Raw genomic sequence first — 13,395 nt, 5'->3', positions numbered from 1 at the left:
GAAGTTACCGGGCTTTTCCTTCTTTTCTTCTGCAAACGCATTTAAGTGTACTGATAAGGGATTCAAGGACAAGGACAACAGTAATGTTATATATTAAAGGCGCACCAGGATCTAGCTAGGTAAGACGGTGGAGCGCGCCAGGACAATCTCTTTGTTTGGCTACCGTTAGGACTTCTTTTCGTGTCTTGCCCGGTCGTTGAGGTTAGTAAAGCATTTCAGGAGCCACAAGACTTTTCGTAGCTAATGCGGGCTTCGTTGTCATTCGAAGTTGTTGATTTTCCTCTATGTTCGTTTGATCCTTTAGTGTCACACCCAGTTTCTACAAGAATAGTACAATGACACGGCTATCCTTTTTCTCAAAGAATGCAGCCTCAAAATATAACACTATTCAACCTGATATCCATATATAGACACACACACATTCACATATATATGATAAAAGATCATGTGGTTATAATAACAAAGCTTTCTTCAAACAGACCTATATCTACATTCATCAAAAGAGCTATCTCCAAAGCTCAACACACCTACGTACACTTCGTAGCAAAAATTCCTCTACCCAAAAATCTTTCGGCTAACGTTATTCTTATGTCCTACCGGCAACTCGTCGAACCCGAAAGACAAAGAAGATGAAAGGAGTAAGATAACACGGCTTAGTAAGTAATACATTTTTTCTAAGCGGATCGAACAATCACTATGCACATTTAATCTTCAAACTATAAGATATTTACATCAAGCTCGAAACATACCAAACCTTTATGATAAAATCAAGTTATATATTATCTTAACATAATATATTCATAGTAAAAGTATCCATATCAGATGATAACATCAAAGCATACATCAATGGTCTAATCCATCGATCAATTTCGTCAAACACATATCAATGGTTTATCCATTGACTAATCTCATCAAATCACATGCCAATGGTCTATACATTGACCAATCTCATGTTCAAGATTCTAACCATGGTCACGTATAACGTCCGTGACAAAAGACAACCAAGATTCCTCCTTGGCAAGGTCTCCACCTACAATGCCGGTGGCTCGGCTCACAAGGATATCCTAAGTAGTATGCACATACCCACAAATCCCATAACCGGGTTGATAGCTATCTTGAGCACCACATAAACAAACAATAACATCCTCCTCATAACCAAAATGTAGCAGAATCAACTTAAAACTAGCAGCACAAATCGTTCGCAAAACGTATAAAAAAGAACAAAACAACAAGAAATATTCGATCTTGTTTTATGCAACAAATAATGTTATTTTCTCAAATCATAACGTACTTAGCATTATCATTTTTGAAATATGAGTTTACAAATACAAAGAAGAAATTGTATCACTCACTTGACAACGCCAAAAGCAAACTATAAAGCTCATTCGGATTGACACGTTCAAAACCCTATCAAATATATGAAAAACAATATAAAAAACTAAATAATATGCTACCCTAAAGCATAACTTGAATGAAAAAGGCCTATTTTTCGCTAAGGCGATACCCATGCATCAACAAAATGATCGCCCGTAGTGGACACGCATGTTGTTCGTTGTGCGCAGCTTGCGCGACAAACTTAAACGGACCGTAACTCCCTCACTCGAGCTTCGATTTAGACAAACTTGTAGTCTAAAGAAAGATCTTTTAATGTACTACAAAAGCCCTAACACGGCTTGACTAGAATATATTAAAAAATTGGCAAGAACGAGCACAATAGTTCTGGTCGAGTGCTGTTTCCTTCGCGCGTCGAAATCTCTCGGATCATATCTTCCTCCACCGAGTTCCGTTTTAAGTGATCTTATAATCCACACAAAACTTATTCGATGTATTACAAGATCCCTAACATGGCCAATCCAACCGACAATCAAAAACTAAAGAAATCAGCCTTCCAAATCTACTGTTCGTATTGTACTATAGCGTACCGCATTTGAAAAAAACTTGTTCCGGGCAAACCGTAAGTCCAAATTGAGTTTTGTAAAGTCCCACAGTTTCACAACACCCTAAACTATCATTCTCCCAGAGAATCTCGACTTAACGACTCCAAAATCTGACTTCGCGGCTCAATTTTTTCATAAATCCTAATTGAGCCTTAGCTACAAAAACCATTCCGATTAGGTAAACGAGGAATGCGAGCACGTGGCGGCACGTAGTGAAACGAGCTCGACGAGGCGTCTGTGGTGGTGGTGCACACGTGCGATCCTTTCTTCCATTTTTCTCTCTCTTCCTTCTCCTTGTTTCTTTCCCTTCTCCTTTTGTTTCACTGATGGGCTTTTTTTTTCCCCCTCGTTTTACCTTATTTATATGTGGAAAAAGATAGTGTTAGGTTTAATTTTTGGGCTTTGGGCAACATGGGCTGGTTTTTCTTTTTTCTTTTTTTTTTGGCCCATTTATTACATTTAGGACAGAACTGTTCTTTAACCAAAGAAGCCTGGAAACTGATAGCATAGACAGTCACTGATCAGCTTTCAAGTGTTCAAGCGTACGAGTTGTTTCACCTCTCATATTCAGAAGCTTATGGATCCAGGTCTCTCTCTCTCTCTCTCTCTGCCCCTCCCTTTGTTATTCATGATATTTCTCTTGAGTTCTTTTTGCTTCTTTACATGCCAAATTTTCCAAAATTGTTGCTTACGTACTACGACCCAATTTAGGTTATGCTGTGAAAATTGTTGTTTGGATTCTAAATGACTGGTCGGTTAGTCGATGAATTAAAACACTTCTGTTTTGCCCTTATGAATAGAAATAAGTTCCTACGGTTTAACTATTGAGAGAAAAGCAAAAAAGAGATAGAGATAGGCAAAATACTGAAAGAAGTCTCGTTCAACTTCATCTCGTTAGTTTAGTTGATTGTAATAACAGAGCACTCTAAGGGAGATCTGTTGAGAGAGGGAGGGGAAGGAAGTTAGTGTCAAAGTGAGGTTCTTCTCATATTTTGGAAATTGTAAGACCCATATTCCCATCTCTACATTTTTTCCCTCTTCTGTACTGATGAAGGATCATTTCTGTACTTTTCAGCAATGTCTTTGACGAAAGTTGAAAAAACAAAAGGGGAGATATTAAAGCTGTTAGAGGACAAAAGTGTGGTAATAGTTGTTATTCGAGGGCTAGCCGGTGTCGGAAAGACTTGGATGGCAAGAGAGATGAGTAAGTGTGTGTTGGAAAAGAGTCTATCCTGCTGCAGTATCTGGGTGTCTTGCACGAGCAAACGGGACATCAAATGCATATATGCAGATATCGGGCATCAGCTTTCGCTGATTCCCCCTTGTGAAAAAGGGGATGGTAGCAAGGAGGGCACTGATAAGACCACAAAGAGCTCAGTCGACCTGAAAGATGAGGTTCTCAAACTTATCGCCAAAAAAACGTTGTCAGATGGTCAGGGAGAGAAGTTTTTTTTTATCATCTTGGATGATGTTCCCACTGAAATGAAAGAGGCCGATATAACCGCAGAACTGCTTGTGCCTCATGGACAGAAGGTTAAGATTTTAATCACAAGAAGAGACTATTCTGGAAGTGATTCTATCGAGGAAGCAGCAAGAACAGTGAAGATTGAGCCATTCCCTCCAGAAGATTTATCGACTATATTGCATAAGCTAGTTGATAAAGAGATCCGCGAGTTCCCAAATTTCAAGACGCTATCGATAGCAATTGCTGAAAAGTGCAGGGGTCTGCCCGCTACGATTGTCATGATTGCTGCTGCTTTTAATTCCATTGCTCGAAACAAATCCAGCTGTTGCAACCTAGAGAGCGTGATGGAAGAAGTTGCCAATAGCGAAGGCCTTCCTGAAGACTTGACCAAGATTTTGCATTGTTGTCATGACATGTTGCCTAGCACAGAGATGGCCAATTGCTTTCGGTACATCAGGCAATTCCTTCCCAGGCATGGTGGGATCCATTACAATGAGCTCATTGCCAACTGGATATTGGAGGGATACTTCAGTGATGCCGACCATGTCGAGAATGCTTATGCAAAGGGTCATTGTGTATTGATGGAGCTTCTGGATCGGCGCCTACTGAAAATAATGCCGAATAATATTGTCTCCATAGAAGGATTAGCGCTGAAGATACCTGACCACAGATATGGTGGATATGGCGGAACGAGCAGTCTAGGACTGGCTTGTGCATTTGATGAAGGTGAATGGGAAGGCTTTGGGAGAGTCACATGGACAGACGGTATGATACAAAAGCTCTGTTGGTCAAAGGACCAAACAATCACCACTCTACTGCTTGACGGAAGCCATCCCATCAGGGAAGTTCCTGAAACCTTCTTTGAGCCCATGAAGGACCTTAAAATTCTCGCCCTCTTCAAACCCAGATTTAAATCTCTGCCCTCGCCCCTGCTCAAAATGGAGGAACTTCTGGTGCTGGCAGTCAGAGGCTCTGATCAGCTTGAAAACATAAATGGGGTTGACAAGCTCAAAGCATTGCTCATTCTTGAAATATCCGGTGCTAGCTCCCTGAACATGATTCCTGATGATATTTTTGAGCATGCTGTCCATCTTAGAACTCTAAACCTGTCGTCCCTCCCAATAACCAAACTTCCTTCTTCATTTCCCAAACTGAGCGGACTGCGTTGGCTCATCCTCAGAGACTGTCCTTGCTTAGAAACCCTCCCTAGCCTTACAACTTTAGGGAACCTCGAGATGATTGACGCTTCCAGGACGAACTTGAACAAAATCTTTGACAAATGCTTCGCCCCACTCGAGAAACTTCAGTATCTTAATCTCTCGCAAACTAAGATTGTGCGGTTGCCCTTAATTTGTGATGCTGCAAGGCTCACATGGTTAATACTGAGTGGCTGTTCATGCTTATTCAGACTGCCCAGTCTGCCAAGAAGCCTTGAGATTCTTGATCTTTCAGATTCTGCCACAACTGAAATCGAACCGGGCCTCAGAGCCACTCAAAAGCAATCAAATCCAGGTGTTACCAACCTTAGACGTCTTAACTTGAGTCGCTGTGGTGGGCTTGAGAAACTTCCACCTACTAAAGCATTTGAGAAGCTTGAGTTACTTGATGTTTCAAATGCTGTTAATCTGAAGGAAATCGAAGATGAATCCTTCAATCATCTGAAACACCTTACAGTACTTAATCTCTCTGGCACCAAAATTGACACCTTACCGCCCCTTCACGAACTTGGCAATCTTCGTCAGCTCTTGCTCAAGGATTGTAAGTCATTGAAAAGATTGCCCATTATGGAAGGTCTTCTGAGACTCAAGGAACTTGATCTTTCGGGTGCCTCCTCTTTGGAGGAAATGGGTCCCCATTCTCCTGACTGCGAGAAATTCAACCTCCCAAACCTGCAAAAGCTTTTACTGGCTGGTTGTGGTCACCTGAAGAAGTTGCCTCTATTGAATACCTTGGGGAAACTGGAGATTCTAAATCTTTCAGGTTGTGCTCTTCTCGACAAAATACCAGATGAATTCTTTGAACACCTGCCTTGTCTTCATCAGCTCAATCTCTCTGAAACAAAGATTCAACGCCTTCCATCCATTGCTAAACTTGGCAATTTGCGCCACCTCATCCTAAGGGACTGTCATCTCCGCACGACTCTAGCTGGATTGGAATCTCTAACAAATCTTCAGGAGCTTGATCTTTCTGGCACGAGCTCCTTGGGGGAAGTCAAAGCTAAATGCTTGGAGCGCATGGATCAACTTCAGATTCTCAAGTTATCTGGAACTAAGGTTGATGAATTATCATCCATATCAAATCTCACCAATTTGACTCAGCTTTCGCTGAGCGGCTGTTCAGGGTTCTCAGAATTGCCACATTTGGGTCAACTGACCAAACTCGAGGACCTGGATCTTGCGGAAACAGAGATCAAATCTCTACCCTCCATTGAAACTCTCTGTAACCTCCGGCAACTTTCCTTGAGAAATTGCATGAGTTTAGAGTTAGAAAAGTTGCCACCTCTTAAACCCCAGAGTCCTGTGGAGGTGCTTGATTTGTGGGGGATCAGGATCAATGAGTTTCCCTATTGGATTTTCAAGATGACTAATTTAAAGTGCCTCGATTTGCCAGACCTCAGAGTTATAGGACAAGTTGATTGGGGTAAAATAAGGTGCTTACCTGAAAAAGTTAACTGGGAGGAATGTGGGATCTTCGAGCTTGTGGGAACTGTTACCACCAGCAACAGGCCTTTCATCTCTGTTCGTGGTACCCACTTTTTTCAGTTGCTGGAGCGAAATTCCACACTGAGAAACACATGCTTCAAACGGTTTCATTTCAGCGTGTACCCTCCTCCCAGAGAACAAGGTGAAGGTGGCGACATTTATCACTATAGGAATGACACCATTTTCAGGGAAGTATACAACAAGATCAGGCATCTCCCTGATCCTGGACAGCCTGACCAGGATCCTGATCCTGAACAGCCTGACTGGGTTCCTGATCCGGGACAACCTGACCAGCTTCCTTGTCCTGGACAGCTTGACTGGTCGGTAGAGTTCCACAGTTTCAAAAGTTTGGGTGAATATCCAACAGAAGTTATCAAGCGCAGTAACTGTATTTCGTTTATCGATGACTCATGCATGCGTCATTTGTCTGATTTGGGAGATGACTACTTGAAGGCACTCAAGGATTGCTGGCTAGAGAGGTGCCATGGCATGGAATGCATTTTTGCCGGATCAGATGTAACTACTTTATGGGTTTCCAACCTTCCAGAGTTAAGAAGCATATATAGCGAGACAGTGCAATCGAAGAGCCATAAGAATCTGAAGAATCTGTACATAGATTGTTGCCCCATGCTCGTGGGGACTTTCTCTTCTGGCCAGCTTCCGGAAAACCTTGAAGTTATCCAGATAAAGTTCTGCGACAAATTGAAGACTCTAATTGAGCATGAAACATCTGTGGAGAGCACGCTGCCAAAGTTAAAGACCTTGCATCTGTTGGGACTCCCCATGTTGAAGAGCATAGGGCTTCAGCTTCTCGAAAGCCTTGAAATCGTCCAGATACAAGACTGTGACGGAGTGGAGACACTGTTCGACCACGAAGCATTGACGGTGTGCACGTTGCCAAAGTTACATACCTTGCATCTATCGGAACTGCGCTTGTTGAAGAGCGTAGGGGTCAGCAGTGCGTCTCTGGGAACACGGGGAGTTCTCAAATGCCCAAATCTGAAGAATCTGTACCTAGATTTCTGTCCCATGATTGTGAGTGTTTTCTCTTCTGGCCATCCTCCGAAGAACCTTGAAGTTGTCCAGATACAACATTGTGACAAACTGAAGAGTCTGTTTGAGGACACATCATCTGCAGAGCACTTGTTGCCAAAGCTACACACCTTGCGTCTATTGGAGCTGCCCAGGTTGGAGAGCATAGGGATCAGCAGAGACGGATCATCTCTGGAACCAGATATTCGCGGATGCCAAAATCTGTCAAAGGGAATTCAAATTCGCCAGCACGAAGGAGCTTTGAAATGAATGCCGTCTGCTGCTTAAATCCTGGAACAGCCTATTTCTTGACGTATTCAGACAGTAACATATGCATGTTCCCTCATTATCCAGTGTGCTTTCCTCTGTCTTCATGAAATAAAGCATGTTTAGAAGTTCTGAAAAGATTCTCGACTTCGAAGTCCGTGTAATTTCTTGTTAGTTGTGGTTTATGAGATTGATTCTAGATTGGATTTTAGATGTTGAATGATGATGATTTGATGGTTAATATTACTATAAACCCGAGTAGGGGTTTCCAGATATGTATACTGGTTTTAGGATATCTTTCTCGGCCGAATCACCAGCTGATAGTAAGTGGAGACCTTACCAAGGGAAAATCTTGATCGCCTTGTAACCTGGCATTTTGAGCAATAGACTATAAACCATTGACGTCCGATTTGATAGAGATTGATCAATAGACTTGATCATTGATGTTTGAATTGTGATGATCGATTAGATGAGTACTTTTGCTTTGTATAAAGCTTTATTAAAGCAAAACGACTCGTATTTGATTCGATATGTATGTTATATCTTAGGTTTGGATTATGAATTTCAATTTTATACTAGCATAATGGAGATATTTACTACTCTTGCTTTTTATACGTGCATAATGGAGATATTTACTACTCCCTAGGCTATGGTTGCTCATATCATTCGTTTTAAATGTTTTTCAAGTTCTCCGGTTACAAAATCGCTTACATTATCGCCAAGGCTTTTTGATAGAGGGGTTTTTTGGGTATGAGCGGTATATGACCGAGATGAGTTTAGTTGTTAGGTGGAGATGCCAACCTATTGGCTAGTTTCGTTCAATCAATTTCTTTTTAATCTTATTTCACTCTTATGTTAATAACCACATACGTAGAATATTATAGATCATTGGGTTAATATCATGAAAAATCTCAAACTGATAGGCATGTGACAAATTTGCCCTAAATTAAAAGTCCCAAACTGATACACTTGTGATAAATTTACACTCCGTTAGTTTTCCGTTGAATTTTATTGTTAAATTGCTGAGTTAGACAAAAACTTCAAACTAGTACTCTTATGATAAATTTGTCCTCGTATCTCAAATTGGTACAATTGTGATAAATTTACTCTCCATTAGTTTCTATTGAATTTTTTGGTCAAATTACTGAGTTAGATGACACGTGTCGGTTGACAAATATATCGGTTTGGGGTTTTTACTCTCTATTTATCACAGATATAACAGTTTGAGATTTTTCTTGGAATTAAATCATGTTTTTTCATCGGTATTAAATCAATTTAACGAAAACTAAAGTGGGTAAACCGATAACATATGTTCCAAATTGGGATTTCTAGTGATCAAAAAATTAATTTTGAGTAAACTTGTCATATATTGTCAGTTTAGAGTTTGTTGTGACAAAAAAAAAATTGTTCCATTGGATTTTTTTGGTGCTATTTGCCCATTTTAGTTTACATCTTTTCTTTATTTATAGAACCCCATATCAATGCAGTAGAAATCAACCGGACTGCGCCAGCTCCAACCAAATTATTATTACTATTATTTTTTGGTAGCAAGCTGTGGATGATTTTCTTTTTTTTTTCGGTCGAAGCTGTAGTTGGTTTGGAAAAAGCATAATTGACGAAAACGTCAAAATCAAGAGGACGAGTCGTCGCCTTTTGAATTTTCTTCGAGTCATCGTGCAACATGAAAAGCCAGTAACGAAGTGGACCGGTGAATAGGAAAAAAGATGGTGTCGTCATCTTCTTTCTGTGGTGCAATTCTATCCGGTGCCACCCAGATGAATCATTGTACGAACGAGCAGTGGGTGTGTCATAAATTTTACTATTGATCAGAGACATTTTCGGAGGATTGATAGTAATCTGATTGATGAATTTGAGTTTGTAAAGAACCATCCTTTTGCTCATCAGTCCCGGTCGGCCATGGGGTACCTGCACTTCGGCCACCGGGATCATCCCCTGGTGATCTGCAGCAAGGCGGCCGACGGACAAGCCCGGTGCGCCGCCTGCGACGACATGTGCACCGGCCTGACGTATGGCTGCAAGGGGTGCAGCTTCTACTTACACTACTCGTGCCTCCTCCTTGAAGAAATCCTCCACCCCGCCCACCCTAGCCACTCCCTCGTCCCCAGACCTGTGTCTGCCGACTTCACCTGCTCCGCCTGCCGCCGATCCCAGAGCAACGGCTTCTGCTTCCTCTGTCCGGAGACTGGCTGCAGCTTTGCCATCGATGTCAAGTGTGCCTTCCCTCTCCCCGCCATCTACTTCCCCGGTCACGGCCATCGCCTCCACTTCTTCGGTGAGGTACAGCCGTTTAAAACCCAATCATGTGTTGTCGGGTTCGAACTTTAGAGTGCAAATTCATTTCTCTCTCTGTTGTTATTTCCCTACCCAGTTGCCGGAAGATGTCGACCATCGTCAGTGCGAGGCTTGTGGCGAACCTTGCAGATCGGCTGTCCTGGGCTGCTTGGACTTGGGCTGCAAATTCGGAGTGCATTTGGTGTGCGAACGCCCCTTGTGCTTGTTCGAGCACGAGGTTTGGCGAACGCTACCAGGGTTCCACTGCCCCAACAGAAATGGCCTCCAGCTAAAGGCTTCCATTGATAAGGTGGACGACCGCCGCCGGCGTCCCTGCCGTTACTGTTCGAAGGAGATAGGGCCCCAGACTCCGCTTTACCATTGTGACTTTTGCAAGTTGATTGCTCATGTTGAGTGTATATTCTCAAGGGTAAGTCGTGTCTGAGATCTCCCGGAATTGGATTGCTCTGTGATTTAATCCTCATCGGATTAGTTCAATTTTTCTCCAACGGAATCAGCGGATATAGCTCAAGAATGAACCGCGACACATCAAGCTGACGAATTTTGCTATGTTTCTTCTGATCTGACAAATTTAAGCTGGTCAATTTGTAGTACATTCTCGGCAAGTGCAAAGTCCAAATACCAACTCCAGATCCCTGTCCTATCTTGGATGCTTTGAAGTGGATCATAATGTTCTTTACCTATTTATGAAGGTGGATCGAGGCGAGGACCTGCAGATGATTCACCCGGAAACGAAGCAAGATGGCAGAAAAGAAGGAAACTCAGAATCCAAAGAGGCGGCGATGCAGCATGGCGAGACCTTCCGACGAATGGTCGATTCTCTGAACAAAAAAGAGGAGGCAGAGCTGGAGGACGTGTACAGGAGGCGGGTGGTGGAAATCATAAAGGTGCTAGCCTGGCGAAAGAATGCCAGGGGTAGCTCCGACGGAGTCCCGAAATCGCCGTTCCTGGACGAGGCGTTCTCAGAGTTCAGGAAGAGGCTTCCCCACGACATCCGGCGGATGACTTCTCTCGCGGTGGCATCCGAAGACGAAATGGTCAGGCCGGTGGCCGAGTACAAGATGACCTGGAAATTGGCTCCAGTCCTGAAAAAACTGTTTACGATCCATGGAGACCTCAGCGAGGAATCCAATTTAAGCCGGAAGCCAAAGAACCTGGTCTTCGTAATGCTGTGCGGTACCATCTACAGCATGGATAGCACCAAGGTCGCCGAAGTCACCGAAGAGTTGCTGTACAACTGGTGGAAGTACCTGATGTTCGTGCACCTCTCGAGGTTCAAAATTGAGTTTGCGATCGACCGGCTGAAACTTGTAATGCGCGCTCACTACAATCTCCGGCACGATAACAACGCCATCTTGAGAATGGCCATAGAGATCAGGGAGCTCTCCCAAGAGATCCAGGAATCCAAGAGCAAATTAGATAGATTGAGGGACGAACACGAATCGATGTTGGAGGACGAGCACGGTTCGACGTTGAACGTGACGGAAGACTTGGTAGAAGCATGTTCGAAGAACGCGAGAGCTTGGAAGTACTGAAACGTAGAGCCATCGCTAACCGGAGGAGAGGAGTTAAAAACTTGTGTGTGCTAGAGTTTGATCTATAGCTATATGTGAGTGTTTGTAGAAACAATTTTTTTTTTTTTGTAGAAGCCAAAATTTAGTTGGATGGTATCATATTGAAAAATTATGGAAGTTTTAAGAGATTCTACATTTTATGACAGCTGCACAAACGAAAGTCCATTAACCAAACGATGTAATTTAAATGGCTTCAAATAACGTTAGTGTTTATTTATTTTTATTTTTTTTGTAAGGGACGTCAATAGAAGTATTGCAACGTTGCAATTGGCACCCCAATTTTGCAAAACCATTTTCAAGGGTAGTTGTCCAAACCTGAGCTTCATATTCTAGGATTTCCAGTTTTCCCTTTGTTTGTGATTTTAATTAGTCGTTATATAATTAGTTATAAATTATGAGATTTTCCGATATCGAGTGGTTCAAGGGAAAGTTGTCAAAAAAGTCCTAAACCTATTTGCATATTTGCCAATTCATTCATAAACATTTTAATTTTGCCAATTCAGTTTTAGACCTTTTGCATTTATGCTTATTCATTCCATCCAGCCAATTTTGACCGTCCAGAGATGACTTGGATGCCGGTTCGCACTCACGTGGACACCGGCCGGCACCGATTGGGCAAATTTTTAATAGTATTTTAATATTTTTTCAAATAATTTACCTTTTATCGATAAAAAAAAAATAATTTACCTTTTGCTTTTATCCTTTTCTTTTTTTTTTTCTTTTCTCTTTTTTGTTCATCTTCTTCCTCCATCCGGCAATCGACCGGAGCAACGGTGACCGTCGAGCCTTGCCATCGCTTAGTTGGGCGCCATAGTTGGGCAATGGCGAGGCCGGACCTTGTCTAGCCATCGATTGACTCGACCTCACCCGGCAACGGTGGCGCTAGCCTTGCCCCACCCTCGGCGGCGCGAGTGGCTAGCTCTCCAATAGGTTGTCGGATCGGCGACGGGATGGAGGAAGAAGATGAATAATAATAATAATAATAATAACAACAACATATTATAAAAATTAACATGTCGGTGCTAGGTAGCGAAAGTTGGTCGGATGGACTAAATTGACACAAATGCAAAAGATTTAGAACCGAATTGGCACAAAAGAAAATGTTTATGACTAAATTGGCACAAATGCAAAATATTTAGAATTGAATTGACACAAAAAGAGGTTTAGGACTAAATTGGCACAAATGCAAAAGGTTTATGACTAAAATTAAAAGGTTTATGATTGAATTGGTAAAAGTACAATAGGTTTAGTACTTTTTTGACAACTTGCCACATGGCTCAAACATTTTTCTGTGTGCGGTAGAAAAAGGAACTCTTGAGTGAAAGAAAGTAATCTTTTTTGGATTTAATCTTACTGACTTATGGTTTTTAATTTTATATTCTCTTTTTCCTCTCTTTTTTTTCCATCATGCTCCATATTGTCATATACAATTAAGTATATACTTATGAGTGCTTTACATGTTAAATAGCGCGAGTGGCTACTATACTAGTCTACCGGGTAGTCGCTGACCGAAATCAACCCGGGTCTTCCTTCCCCAGCTATCGTCCCTAAGTTCCATATGAATGTTTTTCTTTTCCAGAGAAAGGAAATATAGAGAGAACTTACGGGAATATCCCTCTTCCATACCAAGGAGTTCCTTCCCCCCTATCTCTCTTTAAGACCAAGTATTTACTTATGAGTGCTTTATATGTTAAATGGACCCATTTGATCGTGCTCCTTAATATAAAAGATGCGAACGGGATTGATGCATGAAGCAATCATGTAAGTGACACGGACCGAATATTACGTGTCCCCATGCGTACCCGTGTACGATGCGACGGATCGAAAACCCCGTACCCCAACTCCTCCCACTCTCATGTATCGTGGTGAGCAAAGCTTGATGATGTCGTCATGGTGAGTGAGCAACACAACAAGGAAGAAGCAACTAGTTTGTGGGAGTAGCGTTAGGGCGGTTTGTGCTAGGAGCTCTAGGATAGAAGGATTGCATCGCTAGTAGTGTTAGGATGGTTTGTATTAGAAGTTCTAGGATAGAAGGATTGCATCTCTAGGAAGCTTTGAAGGAGGTTTTGGTCTCCTGTATACAAACTAGTCATACCGCTCTCTTG

At 42.2% G+C, this 13,395-nt stretch overlaps 2 protein-coding genes across 2 annotated transcripts; both read left to right on the top strand.

Moving 5' to 3' along the window:
• Window positions 1-67: 67 nt before the first annotated feature.
• LOC115743158 (putative disease resistance protein At4g19050) lies at window positions 68-7,654 on the top strand. Its single transcript, XM_030677818.2, has 3 exons — window positions 68-201; window positions 2,401-2,524; window positions 3,013-7,654. The coding sequence occupies exons 2-3, from the start codon at window positions 2,515-2,517 to the stop codon at window positions 7,404-7,406; spliced, it is 4,404 nt and encodes a 1,467-aa protein (XP_030533678.2). The 5' UTR covers window positions 68-201; window positions 2,401-2,514; the 3' UTR covers window positions 7,407-7,654.
• A 1,571-nt stretch (window positions 7,655-9,225) lies between these two features.
• LOC115743130 lies at window positions 9,226-11,339 on the top strand. The gene is made up of 3 exons (XM_030677774.2): window positions 9,226-9,701; window positions 9,793-10,125; window positions 10,409-11,339. Exons 1-3 carry the CDS (start codon window positions 9,321-9,323, stop codon window positions 11,249-11,251), a joined length of 1,557 nt encoding a protein of 518 aa, XP_030533634.1. The 5' UTR covers window positions 9,226-9,320; the 3' UTR covers window positions 11,252-11,339.
• The last annotated feature ends 2,056 nt before the right edge of the window (window positions 11,340-13,395 follow it).

This window comes from Rhodamnia argentea, chromosome 3 (genome assembly GCF_020921035.1).
Source record: "Rhodamnia argentea isolate NSW1041297 chromosome 3, ASM2092103v1, whole genome shotgun sequence".
NCBI lineage: Eukaryota > Viridiplantae > Streptophyta > Magnoliopsida > Myrtales > Myrtaceae > Rhodamnia > Rhodamnia argentea.
Note: the sequence above shows the minus strand (reverse complement) of the source record. Positions and strands in the feature narration are given on the sequence as shown.